At 31.5% G+C, this 26706-nt stretch overlaps 1 protein-coding gene across 3 annotated transcripts in view; it reads right to left on the bottom strand.

Annotated features, from left to right (window-relative positions):
- Window positions 1-22226, bottom strand: part of LOC127729383 (histidine N-alpha-methyltransferase-like) — a 32374-nt gene extending 10148 nt beyond the window's left edge. The window contains exons 1-6 of one of the 3 annotated variants that reach the window (XM_052237209.1): window positions 22051-22226; window positions 7967-8059; window positions 6293-6471; window positions 4678-4816; window positions 3667-3769; window positions 1570-1676 (exon numbers count right to left, since the gene is read on the bottom strand). In XM_052237209.1, coding sequence (XP_052093169.1) covers window positions 1570-1676; window positions 3667-3769; window positions 4678-4816; window positions 6293-6463 — 520 coding nt within the window. In that variant the 5' untranslated portion in view covers window positions 6464-6471; window positions 7967-8059; window positions 22051-22226. Of the gene's footprint in view, window positions 1-1569; window positions 1677-3666; window positions 3770-4677; window positions 4817-6292; window positions 6472-7966; window positions 8060-16603; window positions 16633-22050 lie in introns of those variants that run through there. The other 2 variants (XM_052237207.1, XM_052237208.1) reach the window with 2 other exon arrangements.
- Between the last annotated feature and the right edge of the window lie 4480 nt (window positions 22227-26706).

The raw sequence follows: 26706 nt of genomic DNA, 5'->3' as shown, positions 1-26706 counted from the left end.
TCTTGTTTCAATGTATTGATTCTTATTGCATTCTTGTCCTTGGTGTCGTATTGTTTGTTTTAATGGATTTTTTCTATATGGTATTTGGCATTGATGACTATACTAGGGACAATTTAGATTGATGTCCGCGATTTGACCTCTTCATGTCTTTTGATGTTTGTTTCACTGTGTTGCTGTCTCGTTGACTTAAGCCTGCTTATATCTGCTTTCAACATATTTTAATTATTTTGTGGGGAAAATGAATGGTAAATGTGATACAGTAAAACGTTAATATACCTATCACTTGCATGTATAATAGTCTAAAATATAATAGCTACCTGATTACTTGCAGCAAAACAAAAAACTGATAATGTCATTTCAAGCCGAGAAGTAGTACTCCTTCCCAGTGAACTGGAAATAAAGGACACTACAGAGACAACATACTCTGCTTTCTATCAAGAGATTTTTTTCTCGAAATTGACACTGATGGGTTCGAAACAAGATTAAGTAACAAACTTTATTTGTTTCTATTTTTGAATTTCCAACCTTTAATGTAGCCATGCCACCTGCCAAAGCCTTTATCATTAATTTATCTTAGTGCATACGATAAACTAGAGAATTTTGTCATTTTTGTGTTTTATAAAATCACTTTAGCAAGGTTCGAAGCGAGAACGGTGGTTATAATGACCTTACTATTAGATGGTATTATCCACTTTATAGCCAGTGTACAAGTGCTAGCACGATATTTGTAAATTTAAAATAAAATCATGTATTTTAACTAAAATTAACATTGAAATTTAATCTTAAACTTGACATTATACACAATTACCTGACCCTTTTATACTTGTATTGATGCTCTCAAAAGTTTGATATTTTAGTTTCTTAACTTTAAGTCTCAAGCATAACTGATGACGTATATTAAAAAATATATAATATGCACAGTGAATTCGTTATTTTACTTTTAAATCGTTTTTACTGAATGTTTGATCTATACAATGTGCCCAGTCTCAACACACTAGAGACATAGTTTCGCGGTCTTTGATTGTTAGATACGAGAATAGTTTTCTGAACTGTAAATTAAACGATTATGTCCTATTCCAGATTGTGATATTGTGACTGAGTGTGGATTCGCATGGCTGGCGGTGCATGCAGAGCAGAAAACGCTTAACCTGTCGACGTACCCGGTTTTTGAGTTCATGCTATTTCCTCTGTATTCTTTGTTTACCTTGATTTATATCTTCCTAATGGATTTATGAAATTTGGCTATCGGTAAACTACTGTTGCCTCTAAATTAATATCGATAGTACCAGTGTCAGCATTTAATCTCATCTTCCTATAAATATTTTAACCCTGCCACTTTTCCATTTTTATGTATCCGACAATATAACCGGTTTTGTCATGTCCTGTTTTTGCCTATTACAATACTATATGCTACTTTGAATTCGTATAATGTGTGGTGCAAGCATAGCAGGAGATAGTTAACCTGTCAACACTCATGACCACGGACATTGACCTCAATTACCGCCGGTATATTTTCTTCACATTAATATCTTACTTAACTTGATTTTTTTTATAAGATATTACACTAACCTTTCATGTTTTGTGATATCAGAGATAGTAATTTTATCTGTTTTGGATAATTGCTATTTTGGAAAGCACCACCAATCCAAAGTATAAGTTTCCTGCCATGGTATTCCCTGAAGAAAAAAAACACATTTATATCGATATTGTTGGATTTTATTATTATTATTATTATTATTATTATTATTATTATTATCCTTTTTTAGACAACGCGAAGAAACTCAACGTCATCTATAAATCATAGGTTTACTTGATGTTCAGTTTAGGAAATTTAATACGACTTATATATAATCTTTGGCTATCTATTTTTTTTGTAACAAGTGTACCTTTTCAAGGTTGTTCCAGAAACAGGTCATTATGATGGAAATCATATTATTCTGGTTTTTGTGTATACTTTCCACATGAGATTACAACTAGTAAGGGTATTCATAAATAAATAATTATTATCTTTCAATGCTGCCATGCTGTTTGGAACAATATCAGGACGAAAATGAAACACAATGAATAACCTTTTAATTCTGAATTATCCTTATATTAGCTACATTTCCCATTTAAATGGAGTAAAACAACGGGTGTCACATATGGAACAGGATCTGCTAGCCCTTCCGAATCAACCCCAATTTTTGGTAGGGTTCGTGTTGCTCAAAAAAGACAAACAACAGTATACAGAACCCAACATAAACAAGAGGCTCTCAAGAGCCTGAATCGCTCACCTGTATCAGAGGAGAATATTTTTAAATGTTAGCAAACTTGATGAACAAATTGTGTAAAATTGTCTTTAAAGGGCAATAACTCCTTAAGGGGTCAATTGACAATTTTGGTCATATTAACTTTTTTGTAGATCTTACTTTGCTGAACATTATTGCTGCTTACAGTTTATATATATATCTATAATAATATTCAAAATAATAACAAAAAACTGCAAAATTTTGTTAAAATTACCAATTCGGTGGCAACAACCCAACAATGGGTTGTTCGATTCGTCTGATAATTTCAGGGCCGATATATCTTGACCAATTAAACAATTTAACCCCATGTCACATTTGCTCTAAAAGATTTAGTTTTTGAGATATAAGCCAAAAACTGCATTTGACCCTTATGTTCTATTTTTAGCCATGGCGGCCATGTTTGTCGATGGATACAAACTTCGGATACAATTTATAAACAAGATACCCTAAGTAACATTTAGTTAAAGTTTGAAGGTAATTAGCCCAGTAGTTTCAGAGAAGAAGATTTTTAAATGTTAGCAAACTTGATGAACAAATTGTGTAAAATTGTCTTTAAAGGGCAATAACTCCTTAAGGGGTCTAATGACAATTTTGGTCATATTAACTTTTTTGTAGATCTTACTTTGCTGAATATTATTGCTGCTTACAGTTTATATATATCTATAATAATATTCAAAATAATAACAAAAAACTGCAAAATTTTGTAAAAACTACCAATTCGGTGGCAGCAACCCAACAATGGGTTGTTCAATTCGTCTGAAAATTTCAGAGCTGATAGATCTTGACCAATTGAACAATTTTACCACATGTCAGATTTGCTCTAAAAGCTTTAGTTTGTGAGATATAAGCCAAAAACTGCATTTGACCCCTATGTTCTATTTTTAGCCATGGCGGCCATGTTTGTCGATGGATCAAAACTTCGGATACAATTTATAAACTAAATACCCTAAGGAACATTTAGATAAAGTTTGAAGGTATTTGGCCTAGTAGTTTCAGAGGAGAAGATTTTTGAAATAGTTTACGACGACAGACGACGACAACAGACGACGACGACGACAGACGACGACAGACGACGGACGACGACGGACGCCAAGTGATGGCATAAGCTCACATTGGGCCCTTCGGGCCCCGGTGAGCTAAAAACTAAAGACTCAATAACACGTGCCCTCATAAAACATTACATAAAACAGTGTCAATACCTTTAAGATTTGAAATAGTAGCTGAAATCAACTATTACGATTTTTTGCTAAATTGTTTCAGTGTTTATCAAAAGTCCATAAGTCCATGAACTATATTTTTGAAAACTTATTATTTTTATTCAAATACATAAAATACATAAGGAATATGAATATGTACCCATGACATAAGGTATACTCACATAAGTTTTGGAATTGCATCATGATATTCTCCTGCTAATGACTGAATTACTAGTTGGTTCCTGTACAATTGTGTCAACCTAGTACTCGTTTTTGTAAGTTGTTCTGAAACAATTGTTTCTTATTATTTATCATGAAAAGACTGCCGTAGAAACCCTTGTTCTTTTGGCGGAATAAGCATAGCCATACATAAAAAGAGTTCAAACGGAAGTCTTGCTTTTAAAGAAAGGGAAACATTATCCTAGCTTCACATTTTTAGAAACTCCCGACCCTAAAAAAAATATATTGTAGTATCAGTTCGTTAAGGTTATTAACATGCATCATAACATTGCTGTACAATATGCTTTAATTGTACTGGTTCACTAATTTAAATCTTGTGTAGTGTGAACTGAAGAGGTTACATAAAATTCCATGTGGATAAACAACAAAGTATATGTGCTGATCACTGTTTCTCATTGTCAGTCTTCCATTCGTGTCGTTGTTTTTACTCTCTCTTTAAGTTCAGTCTTTAGTTTTCTATGTTGTGTTTTGTTTACTGTTGTTTGTCTTTTTGGTCCTTTTCATTTTTGTCATGGCTTTGTCAGTTTGTTTTCGACTTATGAGTTTGAATGTTCCTTTCGTATCGTTCGTCTCTCTTTTAGACCATTGACTTTTAATGACTTTACGATTTATCGATTGTTATACCAGGCATTCCTCAATTTATTCTCCCTGTATCTCTCCTTCATTTTAGACCATTGGCATGACTTCTAATTACTTTACGATTTATCGATTGTTATACCAGGCATTCCTCAACTTATCATCCCTGTATCTCTCCATCATTTTTGTTTCTCTCCTTTTTGATTTTAGGGTTTTCATTTTGTTTGTTATGTTTTTCACCCATTATTATGTGGAAATATGTCACTAGGCACTGTTACAAAAATAGCGGGTAATTAAAAAAAACAATTAAATCTAACTATACCTTTTGAGAAGTATGCTTTATATTCCTCTTTTAAGTATCTTTAGACAATACAAACCTTCACAAATATCTACAGGTATGTATGATAGCGATGTTTCAGTTTTGAAATATTCATCCAGAAAGAGGCAAGTCTTCTCTGCGTTACCACAGCCCAGGTCAACTACTGAACACGGCCTTGGAGCACTCTCGGCTACTTCCTACATGAAAAATCGACACATTCTCATTTTTTTGAATTTGTCAAACACATTTCATAAATTATTTGTTCAAATAAAAGACCGACCGCAGGAATATCTTTCTTTGGACAATCCTGACACCGAGGTGTGTTAAATGAAAAGAAAAATATCCATTATCTGACTTTTATATACCTAAGTATATTTTAGCTCAGCACATATCAAACTTGTCTCGCTGATGACTTTTTGGTACCTGTGACATCTTATAAACATTTACTTGTTTTACCTGCAATTCGCAAATGTTGACGATTTAGGATTTTGCTGTCATAGTAATTTTGAGCACGCTGTTCGTTCTTCTAACCTTATATGGCTTTCACGGTGTAGAACTGCTCTGGCGTATTGAATTTTAAGCCTAGTACCTTTTGTTAGCTATTATTCGTGTGTTTCTTTGTCCTATATGTTCTTCCATTTATTTGTATTGTGGTCCTGTCATGTGATGTCGTTTTGGTGTTGTGTTTGACGTTGCCATTAAAGCGGGAGGTTGGGCATGCCACAAAACCAGGTTCAACCCACCATTTTTTTCTTAAAATGTCCTGTACTAAGTCAGGAAAATGGTCATTGTTATATTATAGTTCGTTTCTGTGTGTGTTACATTTTTATGTTGTGTTTTTGTTGTGTCGTTGTTCTCCTCTTATATTTGATGCGTTTCCCTCAGTTTTAGTTTGTAACCCGGATTTGTTTTCATCTCTATCGATTTATGAGTTTCGAACAGCGGTATACTACTGTTGCCTTTATTTAAGTCAATGAAATATCAAGATTTTCTTCAGAAACAAATAAATAAATAAATGGTTTTATATCGTAAGTAACTGTACATACAAATATCAATTCAGTCTATATGATTTTGATGCTCAAAACCTTCGCAATGACCTGGAAAAATGTTACCAAAAAGGATGACAATATGATAACATAACGTTTTCATGATTGTTGGTACTCCTCGCGAATGTGAAAATTTCGTAATACAAACACAAATAAAATTTAAACTTTTATTCTTTGCTCTTGAATTAAAAAATTCTTCCCTAAATTATTTTTTTCAAAAAAGTAAAGCGCATTATATTTGCTGCTTTAGATATGAATTAATGTATCATTTATCGCTTACAGCTGAAAATTACAGAATGGGGTTTGTCTTGTACCATCTAGAGTCAACTTTTCTTTAGTTTTGTTACATCAGCTAAGAATCTATCATGTCTATAGTATTGTACTTAATAAATCAAAACAAATTAATGGCTTGAACTGATTAAATTTTTAGGTTTTTTTTACCGTGGTCTGACATATAGTCTAGATCTACATTCACGAAAATAAGAAACAGCTGATTTCATTCTTTTCAAATATATAATAATATCAATACTTTTTTTTACATATCTTCCAGCAATTAGTTCCTTTCGAAAAAAAACATCAGTTATTTACGTTGGTACTCACCTCGAAGAAAAGTTTAAAACGTCATACCTGCACGTATTCTTTGATGATACTTTTCTCAAACTTGTAAAAGTAGTAAAATTCATTTTTCTTGAGGCTCTCGTTAAAAAAGGCACAACCGACTTCGTCATATGCAAACCAGGAAGGGATATGTTTTGGACAGCTGCTTAACCCACTATTTAAATATGTTGAGACGTTCATGATTGCAGCTAAAATACAAAAGTTAGAGAAGCATCTGAGTGTAATATCATTTGTTATGAAAGCTTGATCGTACTATATTAGTAGAGCAAACTTATGTTTACTATGCGTCGACAAGGTAAGAGTCTCCACCTTTGCATGCACCATACGCCATTCCATTCCACGTTCAGTCAAAATGTAACAATTGGCAATAGCACACAATCGGTAAAATTACAGATCTGACGACTATTTTAGATACCAAAGGGACATTCAAACTCATAAGTCGGAAATAAACTGACAACGTTATGGCAAAAAATTAAAGACAAAACAACGGTATAGAAAACACAACACAGAAGATTAAAGACTGAGCCATACGAAGCCCCCCCCCCCCCCCCCCCCCAAAAAAAAAAAACCGGGAGTGATCTAAGGTAAATATATAAGACAGAGAAAACATGTCGCCGTGAGTTGAGACACAGACACATCGTATCGGTAAATAAAATCGTTAAGGTGTGCGGCTCCGAACTTTTGTAGTGTCGATTTCAGACGTCCTTCCTCATAACTGTGCTGGAGGAGTTTTGGTAAAAGGAGCACACTCCTGTTTATAAAGTCTGTATAGTGTAAACTTACACATGCGTAACGTTTTAATTGCGATATGTAAACGCCACTGGCATACAATGGGGCAGAAGGTAAAACTTTCAATGCAAAAAAAAGGCTTCACAGTCCATCAACCAACAGGATGATATATCTACACATATACACATCTATAAGCTGCAAGATGTCACACATATACTTGTTGATGTTAATGAATATCCGTAATTGGCAAACTTTCGGTTTTAAATACTCTTCAACTTCGTATTTGATATGGCTTTCCCATTCTATTGGAGCGCCACTGATGAGTGATAAAGAAAACAAATGTACTGTGGATTCATTTGTATTCGTTGCATACCAATTTTTGTGGATTTCGTGAGTACAGGGGAACCACGAATTTAAATGTTCAACGAATTACAATTTTTCTGAAGATATGTATGCAGACTTTTCCAAAACCACGAAATCAAATATCCACTAATATGCAAGTTTTCCTCAAACCACGAATATTGGTTCCCACGAAAACAAATGAATCCAAAGTACATTAGACTGTAGTCTCCTGACATGGTCAAAAAGTAAAATTATAAAAATACTGAACTCCAAGGAAAATTCAAAACGGAAAATCCCTTATCAAATTGCAAAATCAAAAGCTCAAACACATCAAACGAATGGAAAACAACTGTCATATTCTATGCTAATTTATCGAAATTATTCATAATTGTTCATTCGCATAGCAATATTATTGTAAAACAAATTATTGCCAAAATCAACTGAAATGATCTCCTTCGACACATATTTGAATATAGATTAAATTTAAAATGCCTGTTCAATTATATATAAAAAACAATAAATACAATATTGATTATAAAATCAAATGTTCTACACTGTAAGTTGCATTAAAACGGTGACGATTGTAGCCTTGAAAGCATAAATTACACATACCTTTGTTTTAATCTTTTCTTATATTTTGTCAATATTTATGGAAATACTGCCACTTAGAGTCAACCATGTATTATGCTGAATTTCTTCGTTCCACTGCGTACAAATTAAGTATGCAAATTAACAAAGTTAATAATTGTAACGTAAATACTTTACATCATCATCATCTTCTTGAAAGATTAAATTATTGATCGTTGTCACTTCAAAGTTCCATTTATCTCTTGTTTTGTTTGTAAATCATTCAATTATTCATTGTTGTGAAGCAAAATAATAATAAAAAGAGCTCGGTTGACTGCAAAGATATATATTGGTTATTTAAAATGGCAATCGCATACATGTATTACAAAAGAGATGTGAAAGATACCAAAGGGATAATCAAACTCACAAGTCGAAAACAAACTGTCAATGACATGGCAAAAACCAAAAAAAAACGACCAAAAGACAACAAATAGTACACAAAACACAACATAGTAAACTAAAGGCTTAGCAACACGAGCCCCGCCAAAACCTGGGGGTGATCTGAAATTCTAAGGTTTTATTCAAAGCCTAGTTCGCGTTTTCCTTCTCATGTGATATTTCATTAAGAGACTAGGGGGATTAGATTTCATTTCGCCTGGTGTAAAGTGCAATGTGATTTATTAATATCAGGTCCGTCATTCGTGTGTTATCTTAAAGAAATATCCACTTAGTTAAATGGGACCAAACTAGGCTAAAATCACACTTTATGGTCAACTTTAAAAGTAATGATTCATTTACCGGTCGACCGTGAATGACCGAAAGGACTGTTCATATGTTAATTATATTCGATTGATATTAAATAAGAATGATGATGTTTTGATCTAGCATTAAAGAATGGTGCCCATTTGAACTTCAAATAGTAGAAAGTAAGGAACATAATCTAGAATGCAACAGATGAGAACAATCTGAGAGGAGATACGCGTCGCTAGGTAAACTATAATTGCGTCATTTAAACTTAGAATAACAAACAATTGGCATAATTAGCACAATCTTTGGTAATTCTTTGCAATTACTGGTTCGATATCACAACTGGTGAATGTTTCGTTCCCGAATGTATCACGAGTAGTCAGCACTTTTGAGTTCAAAATAGAATATTAGGTTCAATTTCTATAAATTTACTGTTAATAAAATGTGGACCATTCGAAACAATTCGGTAGGTCACATTCGAGGAAAAGAAGACGGGATTGCGGACATGACAATTAGAACACATGCGTTGTCATTTGTGAAACCGATATTGAATAACGGTTAACCAAATCGTGATTGCGTCTGTAAAATTTTCAAAGGGATGGTTTCAACTTCACCATTTGGAACTCTTAGTTCAACAGCTTCATTGTAAGCAGCAACCCTCTATCAAGGATATCATAGTAGGAAATGCAAGCTCTGGAATATCGTATAAACTGGTAGATATATACTCAATATACAGGCGCTGCAGGAATAGTGTTACATAGAAACTGAAACTTTACAATTGGGAAGCTGAAATCATCACTTTTGTCGTAAAGTTTTGTTCTCAACCGACCTTCATTGTCAATTTCTAGATGTAAGTCAAGATATGAGACAGACTTAACTGTATCTGTTGTATTCTTTATTTTCTAGTTCGATGGGATCGATGCATTTAACATAGTCACCAAACTTTTAATCATTTAGTAAGAGGACTTCATCAATAAAGCGGAACGTGACGTTAAAGGATAACGGTATCTTCTTTTCATTTTTCCTTTTGGTGTGAAGTCAGCCTCATTGTCAAGCATCTTGATAATGTCAGTTTCAGAGAATTTTTTGTTTGAATCAGAGTTATTTTTTTTACAGAGTACGATTTATCCCTCCCTAAGACAACATACTTGTATCTACGTTGGCCATTCTTTTTTATGAAACAAAGAAGGACCAATTCTTTCAATTTTTCTTTTAGTTTGGAATGGGGAATACTTGTGTTAAGTAAAAAAAGTCAAATGTTTTAAAACTATTGCAAGAGGAAAAAGACTTAGACTGTATGTACAATTACAGATCTTTGGTATTTATAAGTATCCACATCTGATTCACGCCGCCCGTATAGTAGGTAGTTAGTTTCCTACTAGATTTGAAGATCGGGCCTTGATTGCTGATAAAATAGTTAATAATTTAGAATTTGGAAAGAGGTTTCGTGGAGCACTTGGAAGACCCAGCAATTAAACGTTGTTTGTAAGGACACTTATGTACTTAAGTTAAAGTATCCAATTCAGTAAAGGAAGATCCAGTTCTTCGTCTTTGGTTGAAATTCCAAAGGAACATAGAACGTAAGTTGGTGCAAAGAGAAATATATAACGTATTTTTTTGTCAATTATTTGATGATATTACCTCTGAACGCTGATCATTCTTTCGATAGAAACTTGTTGATGTGATTTATAAATTATATTGAAAACTCCTATACACTTTTGCGCAAAAACTGTTTATATTGATAGCCAATGACACACACTATAGCGGTTAATAGTTAAGTTATAGCAACGACATTCTGGGTGCTCATATCGTAGCTGTTAAGCACTTCATTCTTTGTGGCAATGAACGAACCTGGAACTTTTTTTACGAATGTCCCAGAACGAATTAATTGCATTTTTTATTAAATAGAAAGTAAATGTTGCCAAATAATATATAAATTGAAAGTGAATCAAACACTTTCAAATGTATAGCTGTTTTAAATAGCTCCTTCGATATCCTCTTGATTTAATTGAATGATATGTAATTGTCGCTTCGAAGTATTTTTGAAGAAGGTATAACACTTTACTTCGGCTTCACCTTTTGCTGGCAAGTACATCTATACATGCTGAAGAAGTTTTTGTTTATGTTTGAAGTGTAAACTTATCATTTGGCCTGCAAAAACGGATAAACAAGTTTTAAGTCTTTAACGAAAATTTATCTGCTCTATAGATATATCAGAATCATGACCTAAAGTTGAATGAACCGTATAAAATGCACATATTTGTGATCATTTTATAAATTACTTATAATTAACTGTTCGCATGCTAAATGGAAAAGAGACATGCATCATAAATCGAAGTCAAGCTTAAAAGACAAATTAAAATCAAAGGGCTTGAAAGCTTTGAGGGAAATGATTGCCATTGTTTCCAATTATCCAAAAATAGTTCAATTGTAAATGCATTCGCTTTTCAATTAATTTTGATATGGTGAATCAATTTTAACAATTGCCAACATGCTTGGTACAGTGTATATATACAAATGAACAATATACGTGTTATGTTTTTGCTCTTCATTTTCCTCATTCTTTGACTTTAGGCGTCATATTGCGAAAAACGTTACAACGCTGCAACGCCTTACATGGTCCAAGTCTTAGAACTCTTCCAGAAATAAATTGATTTTAATGACAGTGGGGTATGTGGTCAAGAGAGTTCGATAACAATAAATTCTACCAAGTGTGAAAGCTCTTTGGAAAACGGTCTCTAAGTAACGAGTATTAGACAATGTATTTGGTACGGACAGAAAGACAATGTTCCCAGAGGCGCATGTGACAGGGTATATAAAATGAATTATCACTCTCAAAATGAACTTTTTTCGCTGAAGTAGTATACATTTTGGTTTATGGGCCAGCTGAAGCCCGCCTCTGGGTGCGGGATTTTGGGTGGCCTTCGATTGTTTTCTATTAGTGGTCGGGTTGTTGTCTCTTTGACACAATCCCCGTTTCCATTCTCAATTTTATTATCTACCAGCTGCGTGAGAGGACATTTATCAGTGTTGCGATTTTTCCACTGAACACTGTATTATTCCGGCCACTGTTGCTGTGAGTGTAAAGTGTAGTTAACTGCCAAAAATTAAGTCCATTTATCAATAAAACAAAATCAGACATTTTTCTTCAGAGTTCAATTGCTATTTCTTGATTATGAAGAAGCGTCTGTCTAAGTTTAAGAACATTCCATGAAAGTTTGACAAAATTATTGATGCCTACAAATTATTGAAGCCTGAAAAACTATAACCTGATACTGTACTGTATGTATATATTAACTGCAAAATGATAGTTTCGGAGTTAAAAATCATAAAGAGAATTTGGACTTAAAGATAAACTATGGTAACCGTTTGTCTATGAACGAACCTGTTTTATTTTAATGTTGAGTTTGAATATGCAGTTACAAAAGTCGATTTTCTAAAATTTCTACCTACCGAAGAGGAGTTTGGGGCAATATCTACTCGAAAGAAATATTTCAAACTACAATAATCAGTAATTTGTAAATGGAATATCCCTGCAACAGGAATTATCTAATGGAAATAGTTTCATTTCGGAACGACTCCCGCATGAACGAAATAGAGCACAGCAAAATCAGAGCTACTGTTGTAGTCGAAGTTGGGAATTCCTTTCGTGACGATTAATATAGATTTAGCACAATACTGCTTTCCCGTAAATGTAAACGTTTTTAGTAAAATTAGTAGCTAGCATCCTGGCCCAACCTCATTGTGTCAATATGTAACTTGGGATCCTGGCTCACTGGTTGTCCGAGAATGCCAAGCTAGACTCTACTGTCCAGGAGTGAGCCAGGATCCCAGATTATAAAATTATTAGATTTGAAATTTGTGTTCAAATAAACTGTTGGTGATTCCCCTGTGTTTTATTTTAAACATATTGTATTTGCATAAACACAAATTTGATGAGACACAAGTCAAACAGACTTATGAAGTCTTCTCCATTTAATATATTTAACAATACAATATATAAGACCATGCATACATAACATATTATTTCAACATTTGTATAAATTGGACAGAAAAATTAAGTGGCACAACAGTAGTAGAGAGAAAAAAAATAATAATAGGACACAAAAAACAAGGAAATAAATTAATTAAAAAACAAAAACAAAAACAAAAAACAAAAACAAATAAAACAAAACAAAAACAAAAACAAAAACAAAACTAAAACCAATAAAAAAAAAAAAAAAAAAACCAGTTGAACTTAGATAATGATGTGTGTGGTCATGTTTTACTATCTAAATAATAAGGAATCTTTTCGATCCTCTAATAAACTCAAACACATGTTTAAAGATATTTTCATTTTGCTCCTGAGTAAGTAGACTACTACCCGAGGATAATAGTTCTATATTTAATGGACAGTTATTTGGGAGCCAGCTAAGATTTTCTAAAAGCTTACTTCGTATTTCTGAATATATAATATAAATTTGAAAAGAAATGATGCGAATCTTCGCAATACACACCACAGTGGCAAGAAGGATCAGAAATAATATTAACTCTAGACCGATCATAATTTAGGAAGGAAGCAGAACATCGAAGTTGAGTAAGCACAATATTGAGTTTTCGACTTCCAAACTCATATTGTTTCGGCATGTATATATTACTATTGGGATTTAAGTTTTTTAGTTTCGTTATGAATTTTCCTATTGTATCTGCTTCACGGGTTGAAGTATCAAGGTTATTACATAGACGTATAGTTGATGATATACATGATTCATTAGTTAATGCAAGTCTGCAGAACCGAAGTATTATATCGTTACCATTGCGTAGTGCATAAACAGACACACTTTGGATTGTTGGTGGAATTAAATTACTCATATATTCTGTAAAAATAGGTAAAACCGTTACTATTCGATCAGCATGAAGCTGTAATTGCTCCAGCTAATTAATATTACCTAATCCCATATTATCCCAAACTTCACTGGCATATTCAAATAAAGGTCTTATAAAAACTAGATATAGTTTATATAAATTTTTTCTACTGTCTATATTTCAGTTTCCTAAGCATATTTATATGTTTAGATACACTAAAAATAATATTATCAATATGAACATTCCATTTAGCATCATTGCTAAATGTAACCCCTAAGTGTTTATGAATATTAGTTACTGGTATGTTTTTTCCATTAAATATAAAATTCATTTCTGGGATGTCAACATTCGAAAATAACATTATTTCTGTTTTATCAGGATTAAAAGACATTAACCGCTTTTTAGACCATTTGTTCAGCTCATCCAGGTAGTGATTTATGACAGATTATATTTGCAATGCATCGTGATCTGCATAGCTGAACGACGTGTCATCTGCAAAGAGTCTGCAGAGAGAATAAAGTGTTTCCGCAATGTCATTTATGTAAATTATGAAAAGCAATGGTCCGAGGACAGACCCTTGTGGAACCCCAACAGAAATATTGCAAAGTTTTGAAGACTGTTTGATAACCACTCTTTGTTTTCTATCATTCAAATAGCTTTTAAACCATTTTAATAGATTACCGTTGATACCATAAGCCTTCATTTTATGTATAAGTCCATCATGCCAACTTTATCAAAGGCTTTTGAAAAATCGCAAAATACAAAACAACTAATCTCCTTCTTTACAAGCGAGTTAAAAATGCAATTATATATTTCTAATAGTTGATGAACAGTTGAGCATTTAGGGAGAAAACCAGATTGATATGCATATATTAATTCATTTCTTTGTAAGTGGTTGAAAACATGTTTATATATAACACGTTCCATGATTTTACCTATACAACTAATTAGTGATATTGGTCGATAATTGGAAGGTAATGAATTGTCACCCTTTTTAGGTAAGGCTATTACATTTGCAATTTTCCAGCTAGATGGATACTTACACTGCTGTAATGATTTGTTAAATATCATACTTAGTGGAATTGCAATTTTATCGGGACAAATTTTGAGTATCTTATGACTTATGATATCGGGACCTGATGCTTCGTTGGGATTTAGAAGTTTAATGATATCAACAATTTCATTAGTATTAATCACTATATCGTTCAATAGATTGTTATTTTTTTCTTCAAAATCGGATAATTGGCATCAGTTCCTTCCAACGATGAAATAAAACAGAAATACTTATTTAGGAGGTCGCATTTTTCGTCGTCGTCATAGGCAGTCATCAAAACTGTCATCGTTTAAATTTTTTGGAGTGGGGGTATATCACAAGAACCTTTGTTGGGTTTAATCAGCATCTTCATAATTTTCCAGTAAGTTTTAGAATTGCAAGCATTATCTAATATTATATTTTCCAAATTTTTTTCCAAATTTTCTTTCGCTTCTTTTTTCATATTGTTCACTTTGTTTCTCTGTTTTTTTATATTTATTAGTATCGGTTACTTTTTTAGATTTGATTGCCTTTTTTCGAAGTCTATCTCTCTTGCGAATTGATTTCTAATTTCATTATTGAAATAGGGTTTATCGTTGCCACGTATTGTTACAATTCGAGTTGGAATGCTCTCTCTTGCAATGTCAAGAATTGTTTTGGTGAATATACTGACCATTTCATCAACTTCCTCAACATCAGAAAAGAGTTCATTCCAATCAATTAAATTTAACATGTTATTAAAACTATCTATGTTTGCTTTTTCATTCAGCCATATTTCCCTTTTGAACGACTTTGTTACAAATTTTGGACATTGTAAAAAATTAATTGGAGCATAGTGATCACTAATGTCTGTAGTTACGCTTAGTACATCCGAAAAAGAAAATTGCATTGCATCACTTAGTATGATCGGATCATGTGCTACTGTGATCAGTTACCATTGTTCGTTTATCAATTTTTTTTAGATTAAAAAGATTGATTGTATCATATAATTTATTGATTTTATAAGAGAATAAATCCGAATTTAAATCTCCAGAAATCACAATGTTTTCGGGAAACTGATAACCCAGTTCAATAGCATGATTTAGTCGTGTCCAATATTCGACACCTGACCATTCGGGTCGGTAAGTACAGCATAATAAAAATTGTTGACCTTTACCTCTGATCTCCACCCATAAAGTCTCGTCGGTGTGGATTCCGCAGTGCCAATGAAAAGCAGTAATTTTGAACTTTATAAATTAATGCGTTCTTTAATCAAAAAGTGCAAAGTCTCCAACGAATACTTCTTATGCGGACATACAAAAACACTCATAACGCCGTTATTTCAATAAATCTGGCATAATAACTTAACAGGGAAAATATATAATTCTTTTAGTGTGTTCTGGTTAAATATGCAATAAGCCTATGTTGGACTAGGTACCCCATAAACCTGGAAATATCGTGGCTAGTCACATTTGTAAAGCGAATTAGTACTTTTATATCGGTGCTTGTTGTTTATCGCTTTTTTTTTGTGCTTCGTACTGATCTATTGAGTTAAGCCAAAGGCTAGGGCTGGGACATATTGAGTATACTATTTTCAGGTTAAGGAGAGGGTTGTGAATGTCGTAAGTTTGACGCCTGTAATTCAGTGGTTGTCGTTGGTTCATGTGTGCCATATTTGATTTTCGTATATTGAATTGCCATAAATTAGGCCGTTAGTTTTCTCGTTTAAATTGTATCTAAATTGTTTCAGAATTTTCATGTCTTTTATAGCTGACTATACAATGTCAGGTTTTATCATTTTTGTAGGCCTTACATTGACGTATAATTGCTTACATCCACGTCATGATCTCTAGTGGATTATTGTCTTATTGGGCAATGATAAGCCATATCCTAATTTTTTATATTAAATCTTATTCTTTTTATATAAAGACAAAACTGAATTGATATCGAACTTGAATATAATGTTCAACCTAAATTGGCTTATCGCTATAATTGCAAAATTGGTTCTAAAATACTTATGTTTTAAAATTAAAGTTGCAAACGAGTATTCTTGTTTTGAGAGCATAACTTATACATACTTTTGTTTGAATCTTTCTTCTGCATTCAATTTTTCTTATAGTTATATTGTTTAAAATCCAGTACTGAACTGCATTGTTTTGAGGGTTTACTTCATTCAAACCCCGGGTTAATAATTTGAAAGAAAATTATTCACACCCAGTCTACCACAAAACCATGCAAAACAGTCCACAAGGGGGTCATCAGATTTAATTGAAACTTTGTGTGCTTAAACAACATTATGAAAGAAGTCCATAAAACAAATATGTCAGCTGGTTCCCATGCCTTTCATTTAGGAGATGCTGTAATGTACCGGGAACCAGTTTCCCCAGTTGGAGGCAGTATTTTTCTATGAGAATGAACAATTTCAACACCCTGAAACTTATGAATGCAGAAAACAACGAGATAAAGAACGCTAATTTATTGAATAATAAAGTGTTGAAGCTTTATTAACTCATCAGTACTTGAATTTACGAGAAACAGTTTGTGGATTATTCCCAGGGAGATAATTCAGTAAAAAAAATATTTTCAGAAAATCGTAAAAAGTACGTATTTTTAAAATTATCTAGCCTTTGGTCCATTAAAAATATAAAGATAACCCCTTATGTTTTATCAATTGGAATACTTAATTATGCATTTTAGCTAGTAAGCTTGCTGGGGTCTCATTGTAGTACATTCTAAAATTATAATCTAAAAATGCCTAAATTTACATTTTCTCTCAATAAATCAGTGAAATTAAGAAAGGCATTCTGTAGATAATTTTGGAAATGTAAGTGTTTCTTTTTCAAAATCACTATAACATTTAACAAAATAAGTCAAAGTAACGATGACCATAGTTCAGTTACAATTTATGATGCCATAAATATTGAATTTCTTTGATACAAAGGGACATAATCCAGTAAAAATGCATTTTTAAAAATCTTAAAATCACATTTTTGTAAACTTACCAGCTCTCTGTCCATTAAAATATAAACATATCTCTATTTGGTTATTTTAAGTGACAGAATTAAGAACGCATTTTAGCATATACGATTGGTTGACTCTTGTTTTAGTACTTTTTAGAATTTTCCTTTAATAAAAATTTACAATTTCTCTTACAGAATCAATGAATTTTAAATATCAATCTGTAGATAATTTTTGAAATATATAAATTTTACTTTTCTAAAACCTACGCAAGCGTATTTGGGCCATCCTTTTTTATTTATTTTTTTCAAATTGTCGACTTTAATCTTGGAATTATCAACTTTAATCTTGGAATTTCCAGCTTAAATCTTGGAATTATCAACTTTAATCTTGGAATTATCAACTTTAATCTTGGAATTATCAACTTTAATCTTGGAATTTCCAACTTTAATCTTTGAATTATCAACTTTAATCTTGAAATTATCAACAGTAAACTTGGAAATTTAAACTTTAATGTTGATAATTCCAAGATTAAAGTTGATAATTCCAAGATTAAAGTTGGTTTTTTTTTTTTTGGTAGCGGTGTGCTATGTTTGTCTAAAACAATATACCTATTTTTTTATATAATATTAACTAATATTTATTACCTTTATTTATTATAAAAATTGTGATCCGCCATGACATTTCCAGGCTTATGGAGATAGAACGTCACTGTTAGAAAAATTATAAACATGATAAATATCGAGATTCAATGGAATACGTATTTGTGAAGAAGAGATAAAATTAAGAATGGAAATGGGGAATATGTCAAAGAGACAACAGCCCGACCAAAGAGCAGACAACAGCCGAAGGCCACCAATGGGTCTTCACTGCATCGAGAAAATCCCGCACCCGGAGGTGGTCCTCAGCTGGCCCCTAAATAAAATCATGTGCTAGTTCAGTGAAAATGGACGTCACACTAAACTCCAAAACATATAAATGAACTAAAATTAAAATAATATGCAAGACTAATAAACACTTTACCTTGGCCTCTTTTTTGCGGACGCCGAACTATACATCATATATATAAGTTCTGAAGAAGTTTTACGTTATCGTTTGAAGTGAAAAATATTTGAATCTACATTTTAAATTTATGCAAAAAAAAAATTCTCTGTTCTATAGATTTTCTTTCATAAATGGAGTCTGAAATTTCCATAATAAATGCACCGTATCAAATGCATAAAAGAGAACACCTACTTATAAACTGTTACGCTTCGCATACTATGTATAGAGACATGCATAATAAATCTAAAATAAAAGACAAATTTAAAGAAAGGAATTCTTAAAGCTTTCTTTGACAAATTTTAAACTAACTTCATTTCAACAAGTTAAAAGTACATGTTCTAAAATAGAGCTACAAAAAATCTAAATTCTCTGCTCTATAGATTTTCTTTCATAAATGGAGTCTGAAATATATCCATAATAAATGCACCGTATCAAATCATATATGAGAACACCTAATTATAAACTGTTAATCGTCGCATACTTTGTATAGAGACATGCATGATAAATCTAAAATAAAAGACAATTTAAAAAAGGACTTATTATGGCTTACTTTGACAAATTTTAAACTAACTTCATTTCAACAAGTTTAAATTACATGTTCTATAATAGAGCTAAGAATTGTTTGTATTGTAGTAAATTTAATTCTTTGAATTTTATTCAGATACGCTATCGAACATTACTAAGCGCCAATAAATACAATGATTTTATAAATTATTGCCTTCAATGAATAGAAGTCGTCATAGAACAGTCTCACTTTCATACCGGTATTCGAAATGACTCGTTTCATTGCTATTACAACAAATATGTCATAATAACATGACAGAGAGTTTTGTTTCTAATATTCTAGATAAATAAACAAAAAGCAAATTTTAGACAATGCACCCTCTTTAGCCTGGAAGTGGCTAGTCACATATAGTTAACCACGTTTTTCTCACAATGACGTTCTACCTCCATAAGTCTGGATATGCCATGGCTAGTCACATATATGTAATAAAATATGTACAGAGAATGACCTTTACTTGTGTACAATATTTAATGTAAATATGAAGTCCCTGATTGATTCAAATACCACAATTGGCCATTAATATAAGATTTCCATAACATATTCATAAAAGATATGTAGGACATACCCCAAATCAATATAAATATAGAAGTAATATATCAGTCATTTTTGAGATTAAAGTTGATAATTCCAAGATTAAAGTTGGAATTTCCAAGTTTAATATTGATAATTCCAAGATTTAAGTTGGAAATTCCAAGATTAAAGTTGATAATTCCAAGATTAATGCTGATAATTCCAAGATTAAAGATGATAATTTCAAGATTAAAGTTGATAATCCCAAGATAAAAGATTAAAGTTGATAATTCCAAGATTAATGTCTACAATTTGAAAAATAATAAATAAAAAGGATGGCCCTAATTCGCTTCCGTAAAAACCATTATTATACTTAACAATGTACGTTTAACTAACAATGAAGATAATACAATTACAATAAATGAAGCCATAAATAGTGATTTTCTATTGTACAAAAGGAGATAATTCAGTAAAAAATGCATTTTCTAAAATCTTTAAAAAGTATCTATTTTTTCTTCAAATTAAGCATTCTGCTCTTGATACATTATAAGTGTTTCGATATTTCTTTTCTTTTCATAAAGTAAAATATAAAACAAAGCATACCAAGGTGTAATAAGTGAATGTTTAGACCTAAAAACTGATTGTGATTTTTTTTTCTATGATTCTGTTGAAAAATGTCAAAATTTGCAATTTCTGAAAAAAAATTAAAAAATCAATCTGTATATCCTTGTTGTTTTAAAGTGTTTTTTTTTAAAGACCAATAATATAACAAGGTGTAGATAGCTAACAAATTACAGTCACCATATCATTGATTTCTATATAACCAAGGGGATATTACAAAGAAATCTAATTATAAAAACAGGCTTCTAAAATAATTTGTGCTGTCATATTTTTACTAGAGTTAACTCGTCAAAATTAAACTCATCTCATGTATTTAACTGTTTCTTTCTACGAAATAATTGTAAATCTATTTTTTCTTGCTTTTTAAAGTTTCTGTCTATAGATTGCAGTTTTTAAGATACAACAAAATTGTCAAAAATCTTAATTAATTAAATATTTATTTTCATTTTACGTATTTTACTGATAAATGGATATATATCTTTTTATAGTTAACAAGTAGTTACAGTCTGGGGTTAACATTTGTTACACATCAGTTACTTTGGCAAACCTTCATACAATTTTATAAAACTTTGGCAGAAGCTTTTTTATGATTAAGAGATAATGTCTGAAGCAAACTTTTGAAAATATATTTTTTTCAATTCAGCATTTTTCTGAAAGATGGACTTAGTTTTTTACAGTTTACATTTACAGACAATCTGGGATTAAATTTTTTTGACATGATAAATTTGTAAACCTTCATGGATTGTAATTAAACTTGGACAGACGCTAATCTTCAAGATCAAGAAATAGCATCTAAAAAAATGATTTTATTCAATTTAGTATTTACTGATAAATGGACTCACTTTTTAGGTTAACATAATACTTTAACACTGACAGCTGCAATGAAGGGCGAGACACAAGAATCCGAGGAACCCCTTACAAATTTTGTATTGTAAAGTATCCATCTATTGCAGAGATTAAAATAATAGGCAAAAATTATGTCATTTAATAATCGGATCGAGCAATGTGCTACTATGACCACTTACCATTGTTGGTTTATTAATTGAAAAGCAGTAATTTTGAACTTTATAAAATAATGCGTTCGTAAATCAAAAAGTGCAAAGTCGCCAACGAATACTTCGTATGTGGACATACAAAAACACTCATAACGCCGTTATTTCAATGAATCTGGCATAATAACTTAACTGGGAAAATATGTAATTCTTTCAGTGTGTTCTGGTTAAATATGCAATAAGCCTATTTTGGACTAGGTACCCCATAAACCTGGAAATACCGTGGCTAGTCACATTTGTAAAAGCGAATTAGTACTTTATATATCGGTGCCTGTTGTTTATCGTTTTTTTTTTTTGTGTGCTTCGTACTGATCTATTGAGCTAAGCCAAAGGCTAGGGCTGGGACATATTGAGAATACTATTTTCGGGTTAAGGAGAGGGTTGTGGATGTCGTAAGTTTGACGCCTGTAGTTCAGTGGTTGTCGTTGGTTCATGTGTGCCATATTTGATTTTCGTATATTGAATTGCTATAAATAAGGCCGTTAGTTTCCTCGTTTGAATTGTATCTAAAAAGTGAAATCACAAAAAACATCCACGTCATGATCTCCGGTGGATAATTGTCTTATTGGGCAATGATATGCCATATCCTTATTTTTCTATATTAAATCTTATTCTTTTTATAAAAAGACAAAACTGAATTGATATCGTACTTGAATATAAGTTCAACCTAAATTGGCTTATCGCTTTAATTGCAAAATTGGTTCTAAAATACTTATGTTTTAAAATTATAGTTGCAAACGAGTATTCTTGTTTTGAGAGCATAACTTATACATACTTTTGTTTGAATCTTTCTTCTGCACTCAATACTTCTTATATGTATCTTGTTAAATTCCAGCACTGAACTGCATTGTTTTGAGGGTTTACTTCATTCAAATCCCGGGTTCATAATTTGAAAGAAAATAATTCAAGGGTTCATTACCTAGTTTTAAAGTTAGTTCCAAAAATATGTTAGCAGCTTTTGTATAAGACGTTTACTCATGCATTGTAAATTAAATTGACGTATTGACAACATATTGTTTGTTGTCTACTGTAGTAGTAGCTATTTTTAAATAATTAATTATTTTCAGTTGAAAATCTCCTTTCGTTGAAATATATTCGATATATGTGAAGCTGCATTAACCTTGCTTTTTTTTTAATGAAAATACAAAACTTCTCATGCATTGAAAATTCAATTGACTTATAAATTACACAATTTGTGTATTGGAGAATGAAGGTCTTGTGAAATAAACTGAGTATTCTTTCATGGGAATATATACGATGTATGTGAAACCGTATTAATCTTATTATATGTAATGTACGTTTATGTACGATCAAATATGTGCAACATACTGTTTGCCAGTATAAACTTTATTGAAAAATGTTCTCTTGCTTTCACGTTACTACTGTAAATTTGTAAGCGGTGTCAATTGACGGCTTTATTCATACTAGTATGATCAAGTTAGTACGGCATTTTTTTTTAAAAGATCTTGTATTGCTAATCATGTATGTCATGTACAGTATCTCTCTATGATCGTTTCAAATCTGTAGATAAAAATGATCAAGTTATTAAAAAAAAATCGTCATTTAAGGTTTAAATAACTTGTTGCAGTCATCACTACATTTTTTGTAAATCTGGTATTGCTTTTCATTTTTGACTGTCAACAGGTTCTTTCTACCTACATTCTAAACTGTGTCAAAATCGTTACTCATGTTGAGGGTCAAATGATTGTTTCAGTCATAAGCTTGGTTTTGTCTTGATATGGTATGGTGACACGTCCAATTGACATTATTACACCACCATCTCTGCCCCTAACAATATTTGCTAATGATAATAGCAAGCTTTTCGTAGATTGCTGTTAAAGTTTCTATCTATAAATTATAGATTACAAAAAATAATATGCAAAAATTCTAAATTGTTAAAAAAAACTTACCATTTCAGGGCGATATCTTCTTGAAGTAGTAGATACTAATTAGAACGCATGGAGACCTGCATACACTTATAAGAACACACGGAAACCTTCATATACTAATTAGAACACATGGAGATCAGTATATATACACATTAGAACACTTTGAGACCTGCATTGTCATTAGAACACATGGAGACCTGAGTGTACTCATAACAAATGGAGACCTGAGTATACTCATAACAAATGGAGACCTGAGTATACTCATAACAAATGGAGACCTTTATTTGCCATTAGAACACATGGTGTCTACAAATACTCACTATAACACATTGAAACATGTATAATTCAGAAATTATTGCTTGCATTTATTATTGTGATTTTAGAAGAATGAACAACAATGTGAGTTTAACTATTGCTATTTTAATAAAAGCTACATACAGATACATTTGTATATAGATATAAGAAGATGTGGTATGAGTGCCAATGAGACAACTCTCCATCCAAGTCGAAATTTATAAAAGTAAACCAGTATAGGTCAAAGTACGGTCTTCAACACGGAGCCTTGGCTCACACCGAACAGTAAGCTATAATGGGCCCCAAAAATTACTAGTGTAAAACCATTCGAATGGGAAAACCAACGGTCTAATCTATATAAATACATATATCAGATATCAGAATGTGAGCTCTTATTATTGTGATACTCAAGTGGTCGCATTATTCGCATTAATAAAACCCTTGCAATAATTTATGAATTTACAGTACTCATAAGAACACATTGACATGTATGCACATATTAGAACACATGGAGACCTTAATATACTCTCTAGAATACATGGAAATCAGTATGTATTAATTAGAACACATGGAAAACTTAATATACTCACTAGAATACATGGAAATCAGTATGTATTCATTGAACACATGGAGAACTTAATATACTCACTAGAATACATGGAAGTCAGGATGTATTCATTAGAACATATGGAAAACTTAATATACTCACTAGAATACATGGAAGTCAGGATGTATTCATTAGAACACATGAAGAACTTAATATACTCACTAGAATTCATGGAAGTCAGGATGTATTCATTAGATTGATTGATTGATTGATTGGTGATTGCTTTACGCTGCATCAGCACAAAAAGGCTATATCCCTGCGATGTATTGATTAGAACACATTGGGACCTGTATATACTCATTTCAACCGAAAACAAATGTCCTACAAATTAAAGCCTTTGAAACTATATATGTCACAATACAACACAATGCTCATTTCCAAAACAAGCTTCATGGGATTTTGCACAAATTATAAAAATATAAAAATCCTTTACTAATTTGTTTCTTAAGTACAATATCTGGTTTTGAAGTTGATCTGTATCTGTAGAAAGTTTATTACAAACAGGATAATGAAGACGTTGTTTGTAGAGCTCAATTCAAATATATTCCATGTTAAGTTATTTTTTTTGTAGTTACTAGTCTGATTAGTCAAGCCATTTCCAACTTATATTTAGTTAGTTCTTATGTTGTGCTGTTACACCACTGTCAAAGGTTAGTGGAGGGTTGGGCCCTAACAAACAGGATACGCCCTCTCCTACACACATTCTTTAAGTGACTGTCCTGTAAACCAGTGGTTTGTTGTTGTTTGCCATAAGTGTTTTTAACTATTGTTTTTGGCATACTTTAGGCATCTTTTGATTTCCTCTTTTTTGCATGCTATGTCTTTTATAGTTAACTATATGGAAAGGGTACTACTCGTTGTTGTATATAGTATAAGGACTTGTAGTTTTTCATCTTTGTTATCCTTTGGCTTCTGGTGGTTAGTTGTCTCAATGTCAATCATACACCTCCTGATTCTTACATTCAGGCTAATTTACCTTAATCTATTACAGGTACTGTTTGAAATGTCCAAATATTGGATATCAAAATGAGACTAACTACCCTATAAATCAAATAGTTGATCAATAAATGAGGATTTAATTAAATTATGTAAAATTTACACAAATGTCAAGGTGGAAAATGAAAAATTTATAGCCAACAATTTCTGACATATTATTCAGATTCCTGTTCATTTTGTCATAAATAACTTGTGTTCATTTCTTGCTTTTACTTTTATTTGCAAAACCTAAACATTTGACATTAAATTAAGAAATTATGTGCATTTATTTATTACTGGTGATCAACTAACAAACATGTGAGTTACTATTGAGAATTCATGCTTCATAAAAATAATGCAATCCAAATTTAAATCAGCCAAACAATTTCAATCATATTTTGCATCAGAAATTTAAATCAAAACAAAAATTTCTGAATTTATAATTGTTGAAAGCATCTTTTATTCTCTCATCAACAGAATTAATTGACCATAAGTTACTGTCAATATTGATGCATAACTCACATCTCAATTCATTCCAGTAGACTCCCCCTAATCTAATATCAACTAAACTAATATATCGGCTATTGTTATATTATTTCAAAACACCAAACCCTTTCCTATTTGTTTAATGTAAATTTTATCAGGTAAATGAATATCATATATAAGAATATATTGGCAAATAGGATAGGAATATTCATGAAAATTTTGTCAAAAACATCCATAATCTGATATTTTCAATATTTTTTCTGACAGGAAATGAAGCTAGAAGTAACACAATTACAATCTTGCAGACAAGAAAATTTTGTTTCTGCTTAATAAAAGGGACTGTTTCCTAAAAAAACTGTTGTACTTGGTATTCATTAATATTTGTGGGTATCAATTTTTGTTGAAATCATAGGTATAGGAAAAACACAAATTTAAATGTTCAATGTAGTATAAAATTGCTAAGGCTTGTATACAAACTTTTGCAAAACCATAAAAATCAAGTATCCACAAAAATAATTTTTTACCTGAATCCACGTGAAATTGGTTCCTATGGAAATAAATGAATCCACAGTATGTCAAAACTGTTGTCATTTAGATAAAATAATTTTTTTATATCTTTGAATGTGACAGCCATATTTCAAGAGATAAACTGACAAGTTAAAACAGAAGACTAAAGACTCATTGCTTTTGATAATTTTATTCTTTCAACTTTCTAATGAAATACCCCCCACTCCCAATTCTTTTTTTTTCACCTTAAAAAATATAATTAGTTTTCTACAATTTTAGAGTTCAGAGATTTCATTAATCAATGAGCATGTTTGTATCTCATTCAAATTGAATCTTTATGCATTTTTCATCAGTACTCAAGTACCGTTATTTGTATTTCACACTTGGTTGACTTTACAACTTTTCAAGTTCTGATTCATAAAAGCTACATCTAGCAATTTTAAGTTTTTTCTGCAATTTTAAAATATATTAAAATGACTGACTGATTGATGCATTCCGATTAAAGAAAATGTGTTTATTCATTTATTTATAAGTGGGAGCTTTGCTCTATTTCACATTATTATCTATGTGATTTATCTTAACTTTGTGCAGATAAATTATTTATGGTAAAGTAATTCTTTCAACCATCATTCAAATAAAATTAACCCAATCAATAAGCTAGAATAACACATCA

This window comes from Mytilus californianus, unplaced genomic scaffold (assembly GCF_021869535.1).
Source record: "Mytilus californianus isolate M0D057914Y unplaced genomic scaffold, xbMytCali1.0.p SCAF_2, whole genome shotgun sequence".
NCBI classification, from domain to species: domain Eukaryota; kingdom Metazoa; phylum Mollusca; class Bivalvia; order Mytilida; family Mytilidae; genus Mytilus; species Mytilus californianus.
Note: the sequence above shows the minus strand (reverse complement) of the source record. Positions and strands in the feature narration are given on the sequence as shown.